Source organism: Aquarana catesbeiana, linkage group LG01 (assembly GCF_042186555.1).
Source record: "Aquarana catesbeiana isolate 2022-GZ linkage group LG01, ASM4218655v1, whole genome shotgun sequence".
NCBI lineage: Eukaryota > Metazoa > Chordata > Amphibia > Anura > Ranidae > Aquarana > Aquarana catesbeiana.
Window position 1 is genome coordinate 136,626,960 of NC_133324.1, and position 26,449 is coordinate 136,653,408.

The following is a 26,449-nucleotide window of genomic DNA, read 5'->3' on the forward strand; positions in this document are numbered from 1 at the left end:
ACAGCCCACTTCCTGTTTCTTGTCTGGTAATTAGCCTAGGCTTATGACATCATGCACAGCTCTCTCTCTCACTCTCGTGAGAGTTTGCCAGCAAGGGAGTCATAAGAGGGCCAATGAGGGCCGCAGAGCTGAAGGCGTGCCTCTGTGTGTCTGTGTAAATCCAGGAAGTGAACAAGCAGCAGCTTCAGCTACCCACAGTTAAAATGGATGCAGCCAGATTTAGTAGAGGGAGATTTCTGCAGAATATTTGGCAAGTACAGAATCACAGTATACATAAAATAATATGCAAAGTGGTTTGAGGGAAACTTCAGAATGGCAAAGATGTTTTTATTACAAATTATATGAGCAGACTGCAGTTCCTCTTTAAGTAAATAAGGCCCACATTGTGATGCAAGACAAGTAAACAGACCAGCCCTTGGTGTTTAGCAGGATTTCACTGTTCCTGTGGTTGTGCCATGGTCTCTTTGCTCTACCATTAGAGTGCAGTAGTATTGTCCCCCATTCCTCCCATAGGCTATATTCACATGGGTGACCGCCCTACAAATTCCATAAGAGAGATACTGCAGATTCCTGCATCTGGAATGACAAGTGTGTGCAAAGAGCTGCAGCAACTCAGCTCATAAAAATTGATTAATTTATGTCAGTTGAACGATTTATCAATCAAATTTCGGTCATTACATGATGTCAAAACTGTTTGCTCTCACGACCATGTGTTAGTTTTTCGAAAACTCATAAGAACTATTTTTCGACAGCTGTATGGCTAGCAAAAGTTTCCTCAATTCATCCAATTCACATGTCAGGAGACTGTGACCGGCTCTCAATGGAGCTGGTTCACACAGCTCTGGGAGGGCTGCAGAGTGGTTTGCAGAAGAGTCCTGTGCATCTTCTGGTCCGTTTCAGGTCCAAATTTAGCCAAAAATACTGAATTTAGACCTGAAACAGTGAATAGGGATGCACCAGACTCCATATCTCAAAGCTGAACGCCAGTCTAAGCCTGGCCATAGACAATTTGAATCTTAGCCGCTTCAACAGGAATCTCAGCAGGAAATTTGAACCATGTATGGACAAGCTGAATGTACCAAGATGATCGATCGATCAATCAACTTGGGTACAAACAGCCTTCCAGATTTTACATACGATTATCGCTACTGGCTGGTATAGTATTATACTAACTGCCTTCTCCCGGCAGGGACAGCTTCCTCCGCCCACCCACCTGTGGTTGCAGAAAGAAATTTGCTCTGTGTATGGCCTGCCTTAAGCCTCGTACACACGATCGGATTTTCTGCAGACAAAACCTCAGACTTTTGTCCAAAGGCGTGTGCCTGGATTTTGTCTTGCATATAAACGGCAAGGAATTGTTGGCCAACAAACACGAACGTAGTGACGTACTATGTGGTTTTTCAGCTCTTTAGCGCCACCCTTTGGGCTCCTTCTGCTAATTTCGTGTTAGTAGAAGTTTGGTGAGTGTTGATTCACGCTTTTCATTTCGCGATTTTCATTTAGTGCTTTTCATTTCGCACTTTTCATTTTGTGCTTTTCAGTTTGCGCTTTTCATTTCGTGCTTTTCAGTTTGTTTCTGAACAGCCGTTCTTCAACCAGACATGTTGTGGAATCGGAGAAGATAACGTGTTATTTATTATTGGCCTTGGAGTTATTGCTTTGACCCAAGTCCAGTCCAGGAACAGGAGGAGTAGGACCAAAAATTGGTTGCTTTAATAATCGTGACCAATTATGCCATATGCCTTTGCTGTGGGAGCTCCAGGAGAATAATCCAGATGATTTTCAGAATTATCTCCGGATGAAGGACCCCTGCTTTCACCAACTCTTGGCATTGTTGACCCCCTATAGTAAGAAGCAGGACATATGCATGAGGCTTTTATTTTATTTTTTGGTTGAATAATAATGATTTGATTTTGTATATTTACTATATTTCGATGCATAGAATGCACTTTTTGGTTAAATTCTATTGGCAGATAGCATGTCTAATTTTATTTGTTTTCTTTTTTTAATGCACAATAAAAAAATTGTGGAGAATAATACTTGGCTATGTGTTTTACTTTAAATGACAGTTTGGGAGTAGGCAGTCACATTTAAAAAAATACAATGTAAAATTGACAAGGGACACCAACATAGTTGTATCTTTGATCTTAAAAACTACGAGATAATGGTGTTGTGGTAACTTGACCAAATAAAAAAAAAAAAGCATAATAATATTATTCTTGATATCACTGGAAAAAAAAGCCTTTGAAAATTAGTTTGCAATAACTCCATCAGTATCACCAGCAAAGCAGATTCATTATTATCCCATTAAAGAAGAAGAGAATGTGCGCTGCATTTCGACATTTCATAATTTGCCACGTCACGAATGTTAATTCTCCATTACGAATGCTAGTTTACAAGACCGACCGCTTCTGGCTCGTCCTTGCTTCCGAGCATGCGTGTTTGTACTTTGGACTTTTGTCTGACGGACTTGTGTACACATGATCGGACATTCCGACAACAGACATTTGGCTATCCAACATTTGTCCGTAGAAAATCCGACAACAATTGTCCGATGGAGAGTACAAACGGTCGGATTTTCCGCCAACAGCCTGTCATCACACACTTCCCATTGGAAAATCAGATTGTGTGTACGAGGCTTAACTTTCAGTCTTGCACAGTTGTACAAGCTCTCCTGCTGGACTCATGTTGCTTACTCTGATTTCTCTGCACAAAGTGAGCTCCTTATAGCATGCATTAGATGCTGCAGAAAGTCAGATATCCTGGCTGTTGGACATCCAGCATCTTCTAACTCCTTCCTCCCCGGTTTTACCCAGTTCTTTCCAGTAGGGAAGCTAAACATCACATGTGGGTGTTACCTATGGTATGCAAATACAGTCTGCCTAGGAACACCCACTCCAAAATTTTCTACAGTATATTTGCCTAGCTACTCCCAAGAGCATGCCCGCTGTTTATATCAGGGCCAAGGGCTCTTGAGCAGAGTGCCGTGGCAGGGTGCTGTGATATTTTTAGAAAGCTATGTACAGCACCCTGCTGGCCTCTCCCACTAGTCATCTACCTGCATTACATAGAGAAGAACAGAGACCCATTGATGATGTCACTGGATCTATGATAAGGCTTGTCATAAAAACACAAACGTTTTATTTAATAATTTCACGTGCATGTTGATGAGATAAGGGGGATGAACCAGGAAAGGCAAAATATAAGCAGATAAAAGTGGTTGTAAAGGCTGAAGGTTTTTTACCTTAATGTACTCTCTGCAAAAAAGCAAAAAACGTTGCATTGTCAGTTTACCCCCCAGCCCCTCCAACTTACCTGAGCTCGATCTCAATCCAGCGCTGTGCCTGAGCCAATTGCTCCTACTGCTGTCAATCAAATTCAGTGACCCAGGGAGCTGGGAGGGCGGGGCCAAGCAGCACTGTGTGTATCTATAGACACACACAGCCCAGCTCAGGATCAAGCCTGCACATGTGTCATCATAGGAAGTGGCTTCCTGTAGTGGCACATAGAGAAGAGGAGGAGCCAAGAAGAGGAGGATAGAGGCTGCTCTGTGCAAAACCACTGCACAGAGCAGGGTATATATAACATGTTTGTTATTTTAAAAAATAACTTTACAATTACTTCAAACTTCAATTTTAGAAGAAAGAAAGAATTTGGTGTAACAGTTAGCAGGACAATGATTATATCCTTATTGCTATGCCCTCCTTTCCTGAATAGAAATGGAATTAGTTTTATTTGAATTGTGACCTATTTATTCTTTGTTTTATAGCCTGCAAGAAATACTTACATAAGTACCCAGGAGATCAAGAGCTGCTGTGGGAAGTGGAAGGTGTGGGTCACTGGTTCCAAAGAACCCTTATTTCCCATATACTCAAGAGAGAAACCGCAAGATTGTCGGGTAAGTTATATAAGTAACGTATTATTTATGTTTATATGATTTACCGTCACTATAGTCTTTAATCTATGCTCTCAGGATAGTTTTCCTGCTTTATCACAAAGAATGTGGAATAAAGGACTGTTTTATACTGTCAACAATAACAGGTAACATTGTAGGAAAAAAAACAAAGAAGCACAGTTTCCTCTTAGTGACAAGGGGAGTCAGCAATCAGCACTGGGCTTCTGCACAATCACTTGGCCCTATGCATTATTTTTTTCAATTTTTTTATTCCTTAATTTTCAAAAAGTTGTGGTTTACAGTCAGGTAAACAAAAGAGGAAAACGCATTATTTATCAAATGACAACCAAGAGGGTCACACCATTTAGATCCATAAGCCAACAGGCTAGGTAAGACATAGTATATATGAGTACATATAATAATACCAACATTAACCTGATCATCAATGTACAGGGAATATAAGGCAAACCAGGTGGTGGTGGCATGGAAGACCCAGAACAAATACACGTAGACTTAAAACTGTGCAACTATATAAAACACAACAATATATCAGGAAGCTGGGCATCTCGATGGCCATCTGGGCCCAGACATGGAACAGTGAGATACAGAAAATGCATTCAATTATTTTCAACTATCTGAAGAAATACCGCGCTCACGGCTGAGCCAGGTATGGGGGGGGGGGGGGTAAGAAAGCGGGAAAGGGGGTGGGAGGGGACATCAGAGAAGAGAAAGATTAAGGTGCTGGGTGTCCCTTGGTAGAAGAAAAAGTACAGATGCAGAACAATAGATAGATAAATAGACAGATAGAGCCTCTCCCCCAGGGAATCCAGACCAAGTCCAGGAGATCAGCCAGGCTGCAAGACCTCCTGAAGATAAGCATCAGTGTATAAAAAATGCTGCCAAGGTCTCCAGATGTCACGAAAGATCCCTTACCGGTTGTTCAAGGTATCTGTGAGATCCTCCATATCCCTTAGTTCATTGATTTTGGAAAACAACAGGGACTTTGAAGGCGGGTTCTCAGATCTCCAACACAATGCATGCCTCAACAGCATTCAGTAGCTGAATTGTAAGAGATATGTTTCTTAATAGGTCATTTCGATAGATGTAACAAACATGCCGCAGGTTTCCCCTCCAAATCGAAGTTAGTCAGAAGCTTGACAGTACAGGCCACCTCCTGCCAGAAAGGCCTGAGTTTGGGACACTATGCATTATTTTACTGAAAGAGTAGGGGATGCTTGGAGCAGACTTCCAGCAGAGGTAGTGAGTTAATGAACAGTAAGTGAATTTATTAATTTAATTAATGTATTATTCATCAGAGGGCAAAGATAATGCAGACAAATTCTAAACAACAATTTAATGAAAATTAAATAACAGGGCCATTAGGAAGTGGATGTGTATGAATTATTTTGGGAGAATAAGGATATTATTTAGTGTCACTTTAAGCTACCTATAAAACAATAGATTCCTCCATTCACACAAAACAGCAGAGATGAAAGATTCTCCCCCTGCCAGCTATGGTACTTAAGCAGCCGCAGCATCCACGGATGTCTGAATACCAGAACACTGAATACATTAATGCAGTGATTCTCAACTCCTGTCCTCTGGATCCACTAACAGGCCAGGTTTGCAAGATAACTGAAATACATCACAGGTGATAACCTTTGCTGCTCAGTGATTGTAGTATTCTAGTCTGCATCTCCCCAAGGTAATACCTAAAATCTAGCCTGTTAGTGGGTCCTGAGGTCAGGAATGAACCACTGTCTTGATGGATACAGTCACTGTTTAACTGAGAGCTTTTGATTTTTCAGTCGACTTTTGTCGAGCCAGGTGATGCCAACAGGGTGACCCACAGCTTGAGGTTTGGGAAGTTTGAGCCAACTTTAGTCAACACATTTTTTCATATCTAGTGTATATCTGGTGGGTGTGACTAGCTTAATCAGAATTAAATAGCGGACGTGCATGGATTGAAATTTGGCCAGTTCAGCAGGGACTCGACAAATTTGGATCCATGTATGGGCACCCTGTTTGTACTCAAGTGGATCTATCGATCGACTTGTGTACAGCCAGCCCGTCGTTTTTTTCTACAAATGATTAGTGCTGCTGGCTATAGCAGGCAACGCTAAACGTTCTGCCAGCAGACAAAGGCTCCCCGCCGGCAGAACACAATAATGCTGTGGGAGGGTTCCCCCATAAGCACTGACTGTGTTGATGGGGAAATCAAGCAATTCCACCTGTGGTGAAAGGAAAGAAAATTGCATGATCTATGGGCTGCTTTACTCTTACAAACATAATATATCTAATCCATGCTTGCATCTCTTGAAGTAAACACGTGCTTTCCCCATTTAGGGCTCAAAAACAGATTTGTTTTTATCCTTCACCCCTCAGAATATACTTACCTATCCTTCGCTGTCGGTTATGCTATTATGGAAATACCTGCTACTTTCAGCTATGGAGGAGCAATCAGCACCTGTCATAAGGGAGTATATAGTCCTGTGTAAGCTTGGACTCTGGCAATCTGTAGCTTATACAAGACATTCCTTTGCTTCCAGCAGCTGATATGAGTGGCAGAGTGAAAGGAAGATAAGTATACCCTGCTGGGGAGTGCTAAGTTAAAGTGTGCTTGTTTGCCCTGTGTGGGAAAAGCAACAGGTTCACTTTAATAAGGCCACAGTGTACTATACAATTCTCAGCCTATATTCTGGCTTTCCTAATGCCTCACATTTTTAGTATTAATACTCATCATGAAGAGAAAAACATGTTAGCAATGTGCTTTGAGACTGGTACATGAGAAAAATGTGTCTTTAGCAGAACTTCTTTTTTTTTAGGCTCCATGCACACTGGGCTTAAAAAAAATGCCAGTTCCCTTGGCAGAAAAAAGGATCATATAGAATGTTTTTTGTACAAAGTTTAGATGAGTTGAGGAGAGTTTTCAAACCAGAAGGTTTTTTTCTCCTGCCTCTGAACATTGAGCTCGAAATATGCCTGTAATCGTTCTAATGACACTTTGGGGTTGATTTTCTAAATGAAAATAGACTGTGCACTTTGCAAAGTGCAGTTGCACACTGAAAGAACAGTTGCTTCAGACCTTAGTAAATGATCAGAAGCTCTGCTGACTTCCATCATCCAATCACGTGCAAGCAAAAATGCAGTTATTTTTATTTTCCTTGCACGTGATTGGGTGTTCTTTGCAAAGTGAAGCTTTACCTCATTTACTAAGTTATGGAGCAACTGCACTTTGCAGAATGCACAGTCTATATGCCTTTAGTAAATCAACCCCATAAGATAACATTGAGCTGCTTCTAGAGGCAGAACACAAAATTCCTCTAAAAGCAACGATTTTTAAGCCAGCGTGCCTTAAATGCTCCCTACAGTTGCTTAAACTCCCTGGATGCTACATGGCAGTCTACAGCCAATAACTGTGTGTGTCTGTGTTTAAAAGACTGGCGTCATTAGGCCTGGTATCGTTCAACTTTGTAACCTAAACCAGGTGTACATACCTATTCTATTAACATTGCAATATCCTGTAGATTCCATAGAGTTTAGACTGTCCTCCCCTAAGCCTCTGAATTATATTCCTGAATACTTTCAGCTAACCATGTTAGTAAAATGTTCACAGTTTAAGGTCAAATACAAGGTGGAAAAATTCTCAGTTTATAGCATATTGTCTAAATTACTTAGCTTAAATTATGTTTTTTCCCTGAACAGATGTTTCATTGTGGACAATATCTTTGCACAGTCCACACTAGCAATTGAACCCTTTCTAGGACACCAGCACCCAATTACCAACCCATCACCACCACCATGCCTATCACAGTGGGCAGGGTAACCAATACTCAGGACAATTATTGCCAAATTTGCCAACCTGCTTGATAATCATGCAATGTATTGGCCCAATTTGAAAAAGCTGGATGTCATAATAACCCTATAGCTTCACTGCTTTCTGAAAAATCATATAGACAATGAATTCCAACTTCCCTTGCTGCCAGTTTTTTCTGGGTTACCAATTTAATAGCGCTGAGACCCGGGATAGCCAGGTAACTAGCTTTATGAAACATAGCCAGCAATGGAAGTTTTCTTATTGCTTTTATGACAGTGAAGAGCAGTACACACTGCTATGATTTCTGTGGTTATGCTCAGTAAAAAATCTCCGTTGTATGTATGTAACAGTCCCAGATCCAGAAACTGCCAAACAAGAGCGGACAGAAAAGTCCCCATCGGAGCCTCCTGCAGAATCCCAGCCTCATAATTCCAAGCAAACAAATCCTGAACAGGCAGAAACTGAACAAACAGAAAATAGTAAGGAAACACAGGTAGGACTGTTGGATTACAATACTTTGATGGTTTGGTTTATCTTCTTCTACATCTAATACTTCTGACACTTATAGCTGTGTCATTGATAACAACTGTAAATTAGTTTAGTAGCCTCCTTTCTTGGACAGCACACTGCCTGACTCCATTCTCACCACTTCTTACTGATATCTTCGCCATACCAGCTCAGAATCCAGTAAGCCTGCAGACATTAATCACTGCTGTGATCAAAGTACATAGAGTCCAAACCTATGTCTTATCCCTTCACCTGCTCCAGTATTATATGTCTAGACAATCACAACCAGTTCCACATCTAGACAGCCGTGATTGAGCAAGTGCTACAATACTATAGCTGTTAATAGACCCTCCTATATAAATATGCTGTATAAAAATGTCAGCACTATTGTATTCCTCAACATGGAATGGTATACAGTATATATATATATATATATACTGTATACTACTCCATGTTGAGGAATACAATAGTGCTGACATTTTTATCAAGGTGACAATTTCTAATTGACATGACGACACTTTCCTTACCTTGGTTTATGTGGCTAACTTAAGCCTAGTACACATGGGCCGAATGGTGGGTGGCTTCTGTTAAGTGTCATGACCGAAAAAGGTCTGCCGACCGGCTCCTGCTCAGCGCTCTCAGCCATTGACCAGAGTGTTGCAGCGGGGAAGGGGGGTGTCCCCCTTTCAGAACACATTAGAACAGTAGGGGAGATCGCTGTAATAACATCGAATTCTTAGCACAGCAGATTCGACCTGAGCTGTCAGTTTTTTTTTTTTTCGGTGAGTCGCCCCTGCAGAGAGAACACAGTGATTATTGCTAATGGCTATAGCCGCTGGCATTAATCGCATGTAAAAATCCGGCATGCTGGATCCTCCTCCTTCAATTGAGTTGGGTATAATCAGCCTACCCATAGATGGTTAAAATCTTGGCCAGTTCTGCAGGGACTGGCTGAGATTTGAACCATCTATGGCTGGCTGAAATTCTGCTGGGATGTCTTGACTGACCTGGAGCAGGATTTATATCGTATACATGTCCTCCCCTTCCGGTCAATTTGGCCATTTGTCTCCTCATGTCCACCGATTCGGCAGGCGCTGCCCATTGATTTCAATGGGCAGGGGCGCTGTAGGAGTGGTGTATACACCGCTCCTAAAGCGCCCCAAAGATGCTGCTAGCAAGACTTTTTTTAACATCTTGCCAGCACAGCGGCCCATTGTAAAAGCACTCGGGCTTTCACACTGAGACTGCAGATGAAGTGCCTGAAAAACTCCTCCAGTGTGAAAGGGGTCTTTCTATATAGTATCTATCGAAGGTCAGCTTTGTTTTTCTAAGCTGCTTTCCTGATTTGAACTGCAAACCCCTTTCCATATACATAACATATGGGCAGGTGTTCTTTAGTTCACAGAAAAAAACTGGGGAGAGCTGACAACATTGTTTCGAATGTTGGTTCGTTGCACTGGAAGGGGAGAAAATGTACAGCAATAATAAAACTAATGCAACTATCACATCTAAGGACTGGTGAGCTGCATCATGTTCATTTTTTTGTTCTTGGGTTAAGATATGCTTTAATTAAACTCATTTTTTAAGTCAATTTTAAAAATGATTTGGTATTTCCCAGTCCTTTAAACTGTTGTTATAAATGTATTTAACAAGTGGAAGTACCCCCTGGGGTAAACGTACCACTGATTGCAGAGTTGGGTGTTACAGCATTCCGCTTTGCACTGTGCTAATAAATAAATCCTGTTGTGCTTTTGTTTCTCATAGCGGGTGGTTTGTCTGCATAGGCAAAAAAAAAAGTAAAAACTTCACACACTACTGTTTTTATCAGCTTGAGGTAATATTCCGCTCCTGCTTTATGCACATATTTTGAAAATATAGTAGATTTAGTGTGCTAAAGCCAAATATCCTTCAATATTTCTTTTTCAGCCAGAAACAGAGGAAGAGAAAAATATTCAAAATGATGATGCCATTTCCTCTAAAGGTAAGCAGTATCTTTATTTACATTGTTGGCATGGACTCTGAATGTCATATGTAGCCACTATGCGCATTGTGGTTCATACATTGGAATTTTGTCATGGCCTTAATCATTACATTTATTTTTACTTTTGTTTTGGTTGCAACTTTTTTTCTAGAGAGTGTAAAAACTGATAAATAAAAACACTCCAGACACCAAAATGTTAGGAGAAGAGAACGTCACCAACACAATGGGGTTGATTTACTAAAGGCAAATCCACTTTGCACTAAAAGTGCACTTGGAAGTGTAGTCGCTGAAGATCTGAGGGAAAGATCTGAACTGAGGGGAAGCTCTGCTGATTTTATCATCCAATCATGTACAAGCAAAAATGCTGTTTTTTATTTTCCCTGCATGTCCCCCTCAGATCTACAGCGACTGCAGTTCCAAGTGTACTTGTAGTGCAAAGTGGATTTGCCTTTAGTAAACAAACCCCAATGTTTTGTCTTGTATGGTCCCTACTTCAAGGCCACACAGTAAAAGCCACCTTGAGAAAGGTACCATGTGAAGCCGTGAAACATTGGCTAGGTTACTGATTGGTTATGTAAAAAAAAAAAAAAAACAATAGACCAATAAAAATACATGCTAATTCATGACCTTTATTTGAGTGCCAGTGACTCTTTCTCTTCTTTTGTGGTATTGCACGGTGCTATCCGTTGCTGTTACTATGAGCACTATCTAGGTCACATCACTGTTCACAACACTGTATGACATACAATGAGGTTCTTAACCTGAAGCTTGTGATCTTCCAGTAGATTGTGGACAGGTGACTGGTAGATGGAATTCTGGGCTTGCTGACCCACCATCCTAGAGCATCAAAGTGCAATTCAGAGGGATTACTTGTAAAGTTGGTAGTACTGAGCAAGAACCACATAAGCCGATGTCTCCTCTGTAGTGCTGACTCCTGTCCCATGCGGAGTGATACCAACTGCACTCCATCTTTTATCCCAGCTAGCCATCTCCAGAGCAGTGCCAGCAGCAGGAAAGAAGAGATCTTCAGGTCAGTGTGACGCAATACACTGGGCATAATAGTATAGGGAGGCTTTCACACTAATGCGCTGCGGTTTACCCACACCATATGTGTGTTGCAGTGTACCTGCAGCTTTCCTGGGTTTGCTATGTTTAGCCATAGACTTCTATTATATCCTGCGGGTTTGGTGCACTTTCTGAATGGAGGAGTTTTGGTGTGCTTTCAGAAAGTGCACCACACCTGCAGGATATAATAGAAGTCTATAGCAAAGCACAGCTGACCCAGGAGAGTCGAAAATGCACTGCACAGCACCTACCACAGCACATCAGTGTGAAAGCAGCCTTATAGGGGGCTCAGAACAGTAATAGGGCGTACACACGGTCGGACTTTGTTCGGACATTCCGACAACAAAATCCTAGGATTTTTTCCGACGGATGTTGGCTCAAACTTGTCTTGCATACACACGGTCACACAAAGTTGTCGGAAAATCCGATCGTTCTGAACGCGGTGACGTAAAACATGTACGTCAGGACTATAAACGGGGCAGTGGCCAATAGCTTTCATCTCTTTATTTATTCTGAGCATGCGTGGCACTTTGTCCGTCGGATTTGTGTACACACGATCGGAATTTCCGACAACGGATTTTGTTGTCGGAAAATTTTATCTCCTGCTCTCCAACTTTGTGTGTCGGAAAATCCGATGGAAAATGTCCGATGGAGCCTACACACGGTCGGAATTTCCGACAACACACTCCGATCGGACATTATCCATCGGAAAATCCGACCGTGTGTACGGGGCATTAGGATTCATTTACATTTGCAGTTTGAGGGGTGGTAAAACCCCATAGTTGAGACATATTTTTACCATCAGCACCCCAACTGTACCCCCCTTAGCTGCAGTGGCCAGGGGTGTACACATGTCGCAGCCGCAGAGTGTTATACGTCCTGTTATGGTTGGTGGGTGTAGCACCTGCCAAGCATGACCCATTCAAGTAAATGAAGCCACTCTATAAGTGCCCTGCAACCTTGTGCAGTACAGCAAACAAGGGGTTAAAGCAGGCAGTGTTGTGTTGGTTTCTCACCACCTGCTTTAACCTCTTAGACCCCATAGAAACATGCAGTTGCGGGCCACTTGCAGAGTGTCCCCATTTACTTTATTGGGTCCTGAATGGCAGACAGTAGCTTCCACCAAAAGCAATGGGGGGTTTAATCCCTGCTGCAGCATGTGTACACCTTAGCAACTCAGCAGCTAAAGGGGGTAGGGATTGGGGGCAATAAACTCAACTGCAGGGTTTTACCCCCCCCCCCCAACTTTACTTGTGAAACGAGCCCTAAGGGTGCAGCTGTGGAATACAACTAAGAACTCATTCACAAGTGCAGCAGGCATTGATCCTGCTTGAAAAGCGATCCAAGTGTGATGGGCAGGTGGTCAGAAGATATGTTGCCTTTTGACCACCTGATTTAAACCCATTAATTCTGTGCAATGCACATGATTTCGACATAGTAGTACTGCAATTGGAGGTTTTAATCAGGTGGGAGGAGGCGACACTCTGCCTGGTGATCTTTAACTTCTCCCATGTTATTCAGGTAGTTCTCCACCTCTTTAAGGTTGCCTACCCCTGGCGTTTAGCCTGGAATTGTACTGTACTATTGTTCAGGAATGTCATGTCTATATTCCCCTCTCACACGTTCCTGGGAACAAGGCTCATTGGTAGTGGGTGCTGCAGCGACTACCAGCTGGTTACTGGAAACATCACAGGTAAATGCACATATTCGCCAGCACACCAAGGATCCTCAAATGTTGTCCAGAGGTTTTTATTGCAGAAAGATCACATCACAAGAGAAAATGTAACGTTTCGGGACCTTGCAGGACCCCTTCGTCAGGCATGTGATACATGTGATATGCGATCACATGCCTGACAAAGGAGTTCTGCGAGGCTCCGAAACGTTGCATTGTCTTTTGTGATGTGATCTTTCTGCAATAAAAATCTTTAGCCGACGTTTGAGGATCCTTGGTGTGCTGGCGAACATGGCACATTTACTGCACATCTAAGACAAACATACATTTCCAAGAAAAACAAATAAAACATTAAAAAAAATAAACTATGGATTGCAGGTCATTATTAAAGGATATCTAAAGTCTCCTTTTTAAAAAACAAACAAAAAAAACCATGTCATACTTACCTCCTTTGTGCAGTTGGTTTTGCACAGAGTGGCCCCGATCCTCCTCTTCTGGAGTTCCTCAGTGTCGCTCCTGGCTCATCCTCTTCTTGAGTGCCCAGAGGGAAATCCGCTCTCCCTCGGGGCACTCCTGTGGGCGCGCTCCTGTGTCCTGCTGCTGCGTCTATTGACACAGACAGCAGGAATTGGCCCCGCCCCCTGGCTTTTGCATCATTGGATTTGATTGACAGCAGCGGGAGCCAATGGCTGCCCTGCTATCAATCTATCCAATTAGGACCCGAGACACCTGCTGGAGCTGGTGTGCTCATCCCCATCGCTGGAAAAATTGGGTTCAGGTAAGTAAAGGGGGGCTCTGGGGGGAGCTACATCACAAGAGGTTTTTCACCTTAATGCATAGAAGGCATTGAGATCAGTATGACAGAGCATAGTGCACTAGTGGACCTATTGTGCAGTTGCTGGGTATTAAAGCTTTTGTTGTGAAATATTAAAGTTTTCTAGTATGAACATTAAGGGCCCATTTACATGAGGGCCAGACATGCGTCTCCCGTAACAGCTGTGCATCCCTGTGCCAATAAAAGATGGCCCTGCACAGGCATGTCTGCACCCCGTGTGAATGGACCCTTAGATTTGATACCCTAGAGCAGAATGCTCATACAAACCTGGTGTAACAGTTCTTTGAGGAATTTTATGCCAATAATCAGAATGATTCAATTTTCCAGAACATGAAGAGACTCCCGTCTCTACTCGCACTAGAAGCAGCCAGCTGAAACGGCCAAAGATTGGAAAGAAAGTAGAAGATGCTGAACCAGAACGAGTGACGGATGATGCCAGAATAGATAGCATACCTTACAAGTAATGGTGGTTTCACATTTATTACCTGAATTCTGCTAATTGAGTTTAGGTTTTAAAATCAGAAGAATAATCTATTTATTTGTAATCTGCCTTTAAAGACTTTAAATCTAAGTTCAAAACTTTGTTTTTTTTAGTTTTTAATATATGTAGAAGTGTTTAAGTATGGGGTACCTACTTGGGTTTTTTTTTAGGCAATCTTGGGAGAGGCCAAGCACAGCCTACAGCTATGCTATGGGCAACAAGCTTCTTTTGCACAATTTTAATCGTGTTTTTTTTTTTTTTTTTGGTTGGGGGCACTTACATGCATGAGTAAGTTTAGTGGAGGGGTAAACTATCCCTTTAACTAAATACTTTAAAAATAACTCAAGATATGTGCTCAGTGAAATTACACAATATTTTTCCAGACCTTTCTGCCCTAAAGTTAGTCACAATGTATTGATTTAATTTACAGAATGGAGTCTAAAGAGCAGATAGTGGAGAATTTTAAGGAGCTGATCCAGCAGCTTGCAGAAGACAAAGACGAGACTGACATGACCAAACTTCAGGAAGAGATCTCAGCTAAACCTGTGCAACAAGTGTTACATGACAGTCAAGATGTAATGAGAGGACTGGAAGAGAATGCTGAAAACAAAGAGGTGCCGTAGTATATACGTTGATAATATATTATCATACAAATAAGCCTTAATGTGACCGTGTCAGTTGTTGAATAACATTGAAAGGCAATAGAAGAGCCGATATACTTATCTCTCCGGAACCCCATGGGGGTTATTTACGAAAGGCAAATCCACTTTGCACTGAAAGTGCACTTGGAAGTGCAGTCGCTCTAAATCTAAGGGGTAGATCTGAATGAGGGGAAGCTCTGCTGATTTTATCATCCAATCATGTGCAAGCTAAAATGCTGTTTTTTATTTTCCTTGCATGTCCCCCTCGGATCTACAGCGACTTTACTTCCAAGTGCACTTTCAGTGCAAAGTGGATTTTCCTTTAGTAAATAACCCCCATGTCTCTTATTATCACTCAGTTGAAGCCCTGCAGCTTCCATCAGAGACTCCAGCTGCATGCTGTGGTTCCTTTCTCTGAATCCTATGTCACTGCTTTGTGCCATAGTGACATGACTAAACCTCAAATCCTATGTACAGTAAGCTCCCAGTATGGTGTTGAAGCTTACACAACGTTTTTTTTATCCAACAAACTTTTATTGAGAAGAATGAGGTATACAAATTTAGGGTCATTGCATAAGCTTCATAGCGAACAATAAATATTGTCACATTGGTCATTCGCAATAGATGTGTTTTTGCAAACAGTGAGGATTGATAATTGGTTGCACATAACACCAATTATTATACATGAGGCAATGTGATTAGAATATAAATTAAAGTACTAGTGAAACGTCATTTAGGTTGAAGGCACTTAAAACACACATGAGAGCCTAGCATATATTGGGGATGTTCAATCAGCCCCCTGGATCCAGCTCTGATGATGTAGATGCCAGTTCTAACCAGCGATCCCAAATTTTATAGTATTTTGAAGGGCAGTTTCTGTGCGTGTATTTCATCTTTTTATATGGTAGGGACTGGTTGACGATCGCCATCCATTCTTGAAGCATCGGTACAGCAGCCCGAAGCCATTTACTAGTTATCAACAGCCTGTATAGTGTTTCCTGCATGAAAATGTGTAGGGGTCTATTTTGTTCTTGTTCGGGGAGTACCCCTAACAGGCATTGTTTGTGGCAAAGGGTTAATAGGGGGCCCATTTCATCATGTAGGAATTTGATAACTTGTTCCCAGTAGCCCTGATTGGCTGCGCAAGACCAGATCAGGTGGTAGAAGGAACCATAGAGGTTCGTATCTGGCTAATTGAGTTGGTGTCAGGTAAGATCTGTGTAATGTATATAACTGTGTGAGCCTGTCGGAGAGTTTTGGGGAACCAATTTGCATGTTAATACATCCGACCATTCATCATCCTCCAGCTCCCCCACGCTCTCCCATCTAGTTTTCAGCCTGAAGGCCAAGTCTGACACTGCAGGTGACAGAAGATTAGTGTAGCAAATAGATGTCAGTTTTTTTGAGTCCTCTCCTAGGAGGACATCCAATGAATATAGAGAGCTTACGTCTGGAATAGTATCCCCAAATTGGGAGTGTAGCGAGTGACGAAGCTGGAGGAAGCAGAAAAACATGGAATTAGCTAAGTCAAAAGTTGATTTGAGTTCCTGAAATGACCTAACCCCAGTGCTGCTCATTACTTGATAGAGATATATAACCCCTTGATCGATCCAGAGGTCGACGTCGGGCAGAGTGAGCAATTCTGGGAGATTTGAATTCCCCCATAATGGCGTATGGGCTTGAATGGGGGGGTGGCTCTCAGTCTACACCTTGCCAATTTCCAAATCTTGCAGCGATGGTAAACCATACCCCTGCGTCCACCCATTTTGCTTAAATTCTGTGTGTCGCTAAGTAGGATCTGAAAAGGGTGTGCAGTTCGACTAGGGGCTCTTGAGCATGCCAGAGTAAGATACCTGATTTTATCCTCCTTATCAAAGTAAAAAAAAGTTGGACAATTGAGCGGCTAGGTAGTAAACGTTGAGATCGGCGAGGGCAGTACCACCCTGGTCTGTGGGGTTCTTCAAGGCACGCCATGATAGCTTGTGGCGAGAATTACCCCAAACAAATGAATTGAGAATGGAGTCCATAGTTTTAAATACACAGAGTGGGAAATAGGTTGGGGAATGCCAAAAAATATATAGAAGTTTGTGTAGTAAAATCATCTTTACCAGATTTAGGCGACCCATAACCCCCGAGGAATAAGCGTCTGAGTTTTAGCTTTGAGTAGCATGAAAAGAGGTTCTACATTCAATCTGGTATATTCTTCAGGGGACCGGGTGACTTGAATTCCTAAGTACTTAATCTGGCTTGCTCGTAGCAGTGGGAGATGGGCTTGGTCAACATTCGGGTCACCCAAGTCTAAGGGAAGAATCTGAGACTTATCCCGGTTAATTTGGAGGCCAGAGAATACCCAAAAGCGCTCAATGAGATGTAGAGCTGCAGATAACAAGGGATCCACATCCTCCAGGTACAACAGCATATCGTCTGCATAAAGACTGATGGTTTCAATTAGGGGTCCTGATCTTACGCCTCCAATTTCTGGGTGTTCTCTGATGGCTATTGCCAATGGTTCCACAGCCAGAGCATAAAGCAACGGGGAGAGCGGACATCCCTGGCGTGTACCTCTACTCAGAGGGAAAGGGTCAGAAATCTTACCGTTTACCTGAATTCTGGCTTGGTATAATAGTTAGATCCATGTTAGGAATTTGAGGCCAAACCCATATCTACAAAGGCACTCCCATAGGTACTCCCATTCAACTGAGTCGAACGCCTTAGCGGCGTCCAGGCTAACCACCACTTGGGAACCAACCGATTCGTGGGTAGCCTGTAAGTTTAAAAAGAGATGTCTTAAATTGAACACAGTATTTTTTATTGGGTATGAAACCTATTTGGTCAGGATGGACTAGATCACTTTGTTTAACCGGGTCGCTAATACTTTAGCTAGGATTTTGATGTCAAGCTGTAAGAGAGAAATGGGGCGGTATGATTTGGGGAGAGAGGGGTCCTTGCTCGTTTTAGGTATCAAGACTATCAGGGCTTCCCTCATGGATATGGGGAGAATAGAGGAGTCAAAAATATGTTCAAATAGTTCTTGGAGTTTTGGCACTAATATCATTCTGAACTGAGAGTAGAACTGCAATGGGAGTCCGTCTGTGCCAGGAGCTTTGGCTGTAGATAAGTGTGCAATGGTTTCATCAATATCATCCGCAGTGACGGGGGTTTCCAGCTGATTCATTTGAGACTGGGTCAGTGAGGGAAAACGTACAGGTTGCAAAAAAGAGACCAATTCATCTTCTGTATAAAGTAAAGGGCAGCGAAGAAAGTATGGAACTCCTTAGCCACCAGATCAGGGTTAGTTATCTGATGCCCAGAAGAATCTGTGAGGGATACCACCACTGGAGGTTTATGGTCCAAATGTGCCATGCTAGCAGTTTGCCCGCTCATTCCCCTCCATGCTCAAAAATTTGCTGCTTACAGAAAAAGATCTGTTGTTTAGCTTTTTCAAAATGCAGAAGGTTTACGAAGCGAGATTGTACCTTCATTGATGAAGTTGTGGTTGGAGAGGGGTCTAGTTGGAATGCCTGTTCTAGGGCTTTGTAAAGGGAAAGTTGTTATTATCAATAATTGTTTGTATAGCTGTGTAATGTCCTATGTAATGTCCTCTAATGTAAATATTATATAGAAGGTTATAATTTTAAAATGGCAAGAACCTATAGTTTCATAAAAATGCAATCTCCACCCATAGGACCATAAAATATAGAAGAGTAAGGTAAGGGGTATACATCAGAGGTAGGCCCAAACCCTTTAACTTTAGACCTCAGATCAACCCCATAACATTCCCCTTTATACACTACTTCAGATCAGCCCCATAACCTTCACCTTTAGACCTGAGACCAGGCCCAAACCCTTCACCTTTAGACCTCAGATCAACCCCATAACTTTCCCCTTTATACAGTACTTCAGATCAACCCCATAACCTTCACGTTTAGACCTGAGATCAGGCCCAAACCCTTTACATTTTTAACTCTGTTTCCCCATCACACTTTCCTGCAATTACGGTTGCTGTGTAAAAACAGCAGACAGCAGCAATAGAAGAACAACCGTCTGAAACAATGTTAATAAACACTGTTCAGATGGGAGATACAAAGGAACATTTTTTTTCTACTCTGCTTTTTTCATCTGTGGATTAAAGCTATGAGCTTCGATCTGTATATAATATCAGTTAAAACAACCTGACAAGTAAAAATACTTTTTCATAAAATGTGTTATTATTTCCTTGTTTATATTTAGCTTACCCAATCAGTTCTATTAAACTACTTTCCCTTCCAATTAATTATTATTTTGCTGCTGACTCATAATTTTAGCAAAAGTTAAAACAGGTCAAATGTTTTTAAATTTTGTTTCTATAGATTGCATAAAATATATATATACAGGCGGTCCCCTAGTTACAAACATCCGACTTACGAACGACTCCTACTTACAAACGGAGGGAGACAACAGGAAGTGAGAGGAAATCTACCCCTAGGAAGGGAAATTCACTCCTGTTATGCCCTGTACACACGATAGGATTTTCCGATGGAAAATGTGTGATAGGACCTTGTTGTCGGAAATTCCGACCGTGTGTAGGCTCCATCACACATTTTCCATAGGAATTGTGTGCTCAGAATAAATTAAGAGACGAAAGCTATTAGCTACTGCCCCGTTTAGAGTCCTGACGTACGTGTTTTACGTCACCGCGTTCAGAACGATCGGATTTTCTGACAACTTTGTGTGACCGTGTGTATGCAAGACAAGTTTGAGCCAACATCCGTCGGAAAAAATCCATGGACTTTGTTGTCGGAATGTCCGATCAATGTCCGACCGTGTGTACAGGGCATAAGAGTTATCATGGGAAAAAGGTGTCTCCACTGAAGCTTTATCACCAAGGCTTGTTTCCACAGCAACCCAAAATTTTCAAAATCCAATTGTCATTGGACAGAAAGTGAGGTGAAATCTTCTGAACGGGGACACAGACGACAGAGATGTTATCCAAAAAGCTTAAAAATAGTTTTTTTGGCTGGCCTTACACTTAGAAAATGTACCTGTTCCGACTTACAAACAGATTCAACTTAAGAACAATATATATATTTTTTTTCAAAATGGAAAAAAATCCACCTATGCAGTGATGGTTAAATGCTTCTTATGTCTAGGGGCTTAAAGCACAGGCAGTTTTACTAACCTTACACTGCCACCTTGGCCACCTCCAGCATTCTCCTCTTTCACCAGAAGCTCCGGTCTGTGGGTGGAGTTTTGGCATCATAACATAAAATTCAGTGATGTTAATCCTTTATTGTATGCTGAGGAGGCTGGAGTGCAACTGGAACAAGGAGTAACATAAGTATTTACTCCTGAGTCCTTTGCCCCTAGACTAAGCAAGTAATTAACATTTGCATTGCAGTGGGTGCCCACCGCAAGAGTGGATTTTTGAATTTTCATGGAGTTGGGCTTTAGGAATGTATTAGAAAGACTGGAGAAACCAGATGTTTTAGAGAAGGAAAGGGGGGATAGATGACTTAAAGGCGAGAGTGAAAGAAGTCACCAAAATAGAAGAGAGACGGTTGTACGCAGGATAAAGAGGGTTTTAACCTGTTTTGTACTATTTTTCTTGTACATGCTATTGAAATATCTGCTGTATCCAGAAGGTTTTATATAAGTCTATATTTATTTGATTGTAGGAGGTTGATCTGGAACCTGTGAATGGTGATATCACAAAGGATGTTTATGAGCCTCAGCTTGTAAATGCACAAGAAATAGCAACAGAAGCTTTGGATACGGAGTCCAATTTAGAACCTGGTGATAGTGATGGAAAATCTCTCACTACTCTGGTTTCGGTCAACATGGACTTGGAAAAATCGTTTGAAGACTCATTTCCAGACCAGGTAGCTAGAATCAATGTGTAATTTACAATCCAATTTATGAAAGATATTTTTACTGTATATGACTACTAAGACTTCAAAAACATAAAAGCAAGGACACTTGTAAGAAAGCAGGCGCTGTAATACAAGGGTTCTTCAAAAATTTTCAAAATCAAATTATATCACTTTTCTACATAGTCACCTTCCTTTGCCATGCAAGTAATCGCCTGTAAGTAAATGGTAATTCTGTAGATGAATGAAGTTAGAGTGATATAACGATTTTATTTGTCTTTGTACCCATTTTTGCTTTGAGCACTTTTGAAAGTCTGGATTAGGACTAAATGAGCCCAATGCAAGATAACAGCTTTGGATCTCTATCTTCTCCACTGGCATAACTGAATACTACAAGAATTACCATATGCCACAAGTTATTCTTGAAAAAGAAAATGATCAGTTTATCTTTCAAAAAAGGAATAGAATTTGATAACATGTATTGCTTTAGGGGCTTTTGGGTCATGTAATGAAAGATTATACGTAGACCTGTTGTAAGAAAGATATAGTGTGGACTGAGAATGAGATGCCATATCAATTGAATGGAAGAGAGAAAGGGCACAGGTAAAAGGTGTGGGAGTTTACATATGCCTTTGAGAACACATCACTCAATGCATATAGATTAAAAAGGTTCTTTATTAAGTTTATACAGAAAAAAGTTAATAGCATACAACAATGCAGTTAATACTATGCAGTATAGAGTACATATTGTGAGAGCACAGATATATATATTTATATATATATATTTAATGAGAGCTTGGTCTGGTCTACGTGTTTTCGCTTCTTCAGGACCATTCAAGCATGTATAATATGTAACTCCTAACTTTAATGAGAATATGTAGCTCTGGAGTCCCGCCCCTTATGACGTCACCACCCATCATGCCTCGGATGGTGACGTCATAAGGGGTGGGCCTCCCATGCCAATATAAGTAGTGGCACACCATGCACCCAGCATTAGAGCGGGAGAGAGCGTTGAGTCAACACCGGAAGAAGAACAGAGGGAGAAGGCAGCGGAGAAGACCCAGCAAAAGACCCAGCAAAAGAGCGAGCAAAAGAGCGAGAGGATAGCGTGAAGATAGCGGAGAAGACCTGGCAGAAGACAGCGGACAGAGGGAGAAGAACCGGAGGGGGCTAGAAGACATCAGCGGAGGAGGCAGAAGAGCCGGAGAGGGGAGAAGAAGTCGGAAGAGACCCCGGAGCTGCCTAATAAATTACTTTAAAAACATGTTTACTGTGTTTTATTATTTTTTTTTTTTTAGGTGAATGCGTAGGGGTACAATGTACCCAATACATATTCACATAGGGTGGGGGGCAGGGATCTGGGGGCCCCCTTGTTTAAGGGGGCTTCCAGATTCCGATAAGCCCCCCACCCGCAGACCCCAACAACCAACGGCTAGGGTTGTCGGGAAGAGGCCATGTCCTCATCAACATGGGGACAAGGTGCTTTGGGGTGGGGGCGGAGACCCCCCCTGCCCCACAGCACCCACCCCCCTATGTTGAGAGCATGCGGCCTGGTACGGTACAGGGGGGAACGCTCGCTCGCCCCCACCCCCTTTTCTGATCTGCCGGGCTGTGTGCTCGTAAAGGGTCTGGTATGGATTTGGGGGGGGCGCCACGCCGTTTTTCGGTGTGGGGGTTCGCCTTAAAATCCATGCCAGAACGAAGGATCTGGTATGTTCTTAGAGGGGAAATCCATGCCGTTTTTTTTTTTAATTTGGCGTGGAGTTCCCCCTAAAGAGTCATACCAGAAAGTGCCTGGTATTGTTGGGGATCCAAGTCAGATCCCTGTTCGGACTTCAAGTTGCGGGCAAAGTCGGATCCACAGTCGTACGACTGTCTTGTCAAAATCGCGGCCGTAAAATTGCGCGACTTTGAAGTTGCACAAGTGTGAAAGGGGCCCAAGGGTAAATTTAGATATGTGTCTAAATCGCCCTTGCCTCTGAAGCTCAAGGCTACCCTCCAGAGGCTACTGATAGGTGGTGAGGAAGCGATGCAATGCCTCCTCACCACCTGTTTTTATCCCATTTTTTCCGACAAATGCGCCGCAACTGCATGCCGCCCCCCTCCCAAACGTAAGTCTAACTTGTTCACGCAAGACATACCACTACAGGGCCGTGTTTAGCTGCAGAGGGATGCACAGGTGTTCCATGCTATCCCATACAGGCAGTCCCATTGATGTCAATTGGGACACAGCAGCTGCAGAGGGATGCACAGGTATTCCGTGCATCCTCATGCAGACAGTCCCATTCATGTCCATTGGGACACAGCAGCTGCACGGGAAAGCAAAGTTGTTCCGTGCATTCCTGTGCAGGCAGTCCCATTCATGTCAATTGAGATGCAGCAGCTGCAAGGACACAGCCACTGCTCCCAACTTGACATCCGTGTGGGTGCATGTCCCTGAACTCACACTGTCTGCTTTTGGATCCATGCACATACACCCACATGGATGTCAGATCTGTACTTTCAGCTGCTGTGTCCCATTTGACATGAATAGGACTGCCTTCACAGGGATGCACAGATTACCTGTGTATCCCCGTGCAGGTAAACACAGCCCACCATGGGGGTACACTTTAGTACACCCCACTGAACGAAGCCTTAGTAGGAATTTAGCAGGGATTACGTACGTTATATTGTGTTTATGTGTGCAAATAAGGATTTTAGTGTTTTTTTTTGTGAAAATAGTGATTTGATAAACATGCAGGGCCTTAAAAATAAGTAGCACATTCTTTTTATTCTACTGGTCATGTGTTTTCAGAAAATAGATGGTTGGGGGGGGGGGGGGTTCACAAATCTTAAATGCTCTAAGGGAAAAATGAAAACCTTCAGATTTTTAGAGAAATTTGGATATTTACATTTTTGCTTACGTTCGATTTTAACCATTTTGCAAAAAGGCGCAATGTAAAAATTACAAATATTTGTTATTTATTAACTCCATACAGGTTAAGCTTTTATATTTTGTTGGCATTTAGCAGGAATTTTGTAAAATTATCTGCATTTTTATCTGCTAATAATGGTTTTAGTGTATTTTTAGCAAAAAATATTGTTTTAATAAACATTTGCGCAAATACTGCAGGGCCTAAAAAAATCAGTAGCTCTTTCTTTCTATTCCAAAGGTCATATGCTTTCAGAAAATATATAGTTTGGGGGGTCCTTTACAAACTCTGAAAGCTGTATATGAAAAATGAAAACCTCCAGATTTTTGGAGAAATTTTTGGGTACGTTCGATTTTCACCATGCAAAAATGCGCAATTTAAAAGTTATAAATATTTGTTATTTATTAACTCAACACGGGATCAGCTTTTATATTTAGCAGGAATTTTGTCAAATTGTGTGTTTTTATCTGCTAATAATGGTTTTAATATATTTTTAACAACAATATTGTTTTGATAAACATTTGCGCAAATACCGCGGGGCCTAAAAAATCTGTAGCTTCCTTTTATTCTAAACGTTATATGCTTTCAGAAAATATATGGTTTTGGTGGTCTTTCACAAATTCTTAAAGCTGTAAGGGAAAAATTAAACCTTCAGATTTTTTGAGAAATCTGGATATTAAAATTTTTACGTACGTTAGATTTTCACCATTATGCAAAAAGGCGCAATTTAAAAATTAAATTTTTTTGTTATTTATTAACTCCATACAGGTTAAGCTTTTATATTTAATAGGGATTTAGCAGGAATTTTGTAAAAATAGGTGTGTTTTTATCTGCTAATATTGGTTTTAGTGAGTTTTTTGCAAATATATTATTTTGATAAACATTTGGGCAAATTCTGTGGGGTCTAAAAAAATCAGTAGCACCTTCTTTTTATTCTAGAGGTCAAATTCTTTCTGAAAATATATGGTTTTGGGGGTCTTTCACAAATTCTGAAAGCTGTAAGGGAAAAATGAAAACCTTCATATTTTTAGAGAAATGTGGATATTTACATATTTTGCCTAGGTTCGATTTTCACCATTTCGCAAAAAGGCGCAATTTAAAGGTTACAAATATTTGTTATTTATTAACTCAATACAGGTTAAGCTTTTATATTTAGTAGGAATTTTGTAAAGTTTGCTGTGTTTTTATCTGCTAATAATGATTTTAGTGGATATTTAGCAAAAATATTGTGTTGATAAACATTTGCGCAGATATCGTGGGACCTTAAAAATCAGTAGCACCTCCTTTGTATTCTACTGGTCATGTGCTTTCAGAAAATATATGGTTTGGGGGGTCTTTTACAGACTCTGAAAGCTATAAGTGAAAAATAAAAATGCAAAGGAAAAATTGCAAAAATGGTCTGGCCACCTGAGTGTAAAAATGGAGCACAGGGCCTGGCAGCGAAAGGGTTAAAGGGTAATTTGACTTTCATGGAAAAAATTTAGCTAATAAGAAAAGAAATATGTTATAGCATATACAATTGTGACACAATGCATATTGTAATTGAATGTTATTAAAAATGACCTTTCCTTTTCAATCTGCAGCGCTGTAATTTTCTGTAAAATGTAATATGACTACCTGGAGGCATTCTGCACACAGATGGTGTACAGGACACCCTCTTATACACCATCTTATTTGCTGCTTGTGTGATTGGCTTACAGATTTTCCCAGAAGTCTGCACTAAGATACAAGTCAGATTTTGAGCATCACCTGCAACAAAAATTGAATTTTTGGTGAGATATTTTCAAAGGGAAATTACACCTAAAGGGATAGGAATGTGGCGCTTACTAAATCACACATGAATTAAAAAAAAAAATTAAAAAGTGCATCAAATATCAATCAATGTGCAAATATGCAAATCCACAAATAAATAACGTGATTCTAAATATAATGTGATAAAAATAGTAATTCTCACATATAAAGTGCATCAACGTGCAAATATGCAATTTCATGTTACTAAAGATTGTGCAATATGAACAATGAAGTCATTAATGTGCAAATAACAATCTGATGTTTCCACAAAAATGTGCAAAAAATAGTCCCATATAAAGTGCAAATAAGTCCAGCCTATATAGTGACATATAGATGCATCCAATAGTGCAAAAATATTAGTTCAAGGAAAGTGCAAGTGCCAAATATATTTCACCATCCAGGGTGCACAAATGGTTTGCCCAGCCTCTCACCTCAAACAAATCGATAACTGCGCATTTCTGCTAAATTATGGTTCCACAGCAAGCGATCGATTTCCAAAGTATCCAGGAACACATGCCACTCTCAAAGACATATATCGATCAGCTCATTCACATGTAAAGGAAGAGGGGAGCTCCATAGTGTAATATGTCATGAAAAGGTTTAATAATAAAAACGTAGTGACTTACAATTGAGGTTCAAAACAAACAGCGTTATACTCGTGAAGAATTTCTGGTCGCGGTATCTTTGATAAAGTCACATGAACAGTGACGCAACGCATCAGGGAAAGAGCAGGGTGTCGTCGCAGCCGGGAGCGGAAGTTCTTCACGAGTATAACGCTGTTTGTTTTGATCTTCAATTTATTAAGCGCCACATTCCTATAGCTTTTAAAATTACACCTAAAGGGATGCAGACCCTGCAATTTTCTTTAGTAGAGCCCTGCAGGTGCAGCAGCTGATTGATAATTATAAAACCATTCCCATACAGATTCACTCCGCACATGGATACAGACAAACAAACAGCTATTCCTTCAGAATAACAAAATGTCGGAATCTGCAACAAAGTTTGT

The 26,449-nt window shown here is 41.3% G+C and overlaps 1 protein-coding gene across 3 annotated transcripts in view; it reads left to right on the forward strand.

The window, feature by feature from the left end:
- The window catches only part of FAM169A (family with sequence similarity 169 member A), a 148,495-nt gene that overhangs the window by 118,603 nt on the left and 3,443 nt on the right, over positions 1-26,449 (forward strand). For all 3 annotated transcript variants that reach the window (XM_073624132.1, XM_073624118.1, XM_073624125.1), the window contains 6 exons: positions 3,770-3,898; positions 8,063-8,205; positions 10,146-10,200; positions 14,100-14,232; positions 14,684-14,867; positions 20,549-20,752. In XM_073624132.1, coding sequence (XP_073480233.1) covers positions 3,770-3,898; positions 8,063-8,205; positions 10,146-10,200; positions 14,100-14,232; positions 14,684-14,867; positions 20,549-20,752 — 848 coding nt within the window. The remainder of the gene's footprint in view (positions 1-3,769; positions 3,899-8,062; positions 8,206-10,145; positions 10,201-14,099; positions 14,233-14,683; positions 14,868-20,548; positions 20,753-26,449) is intronic.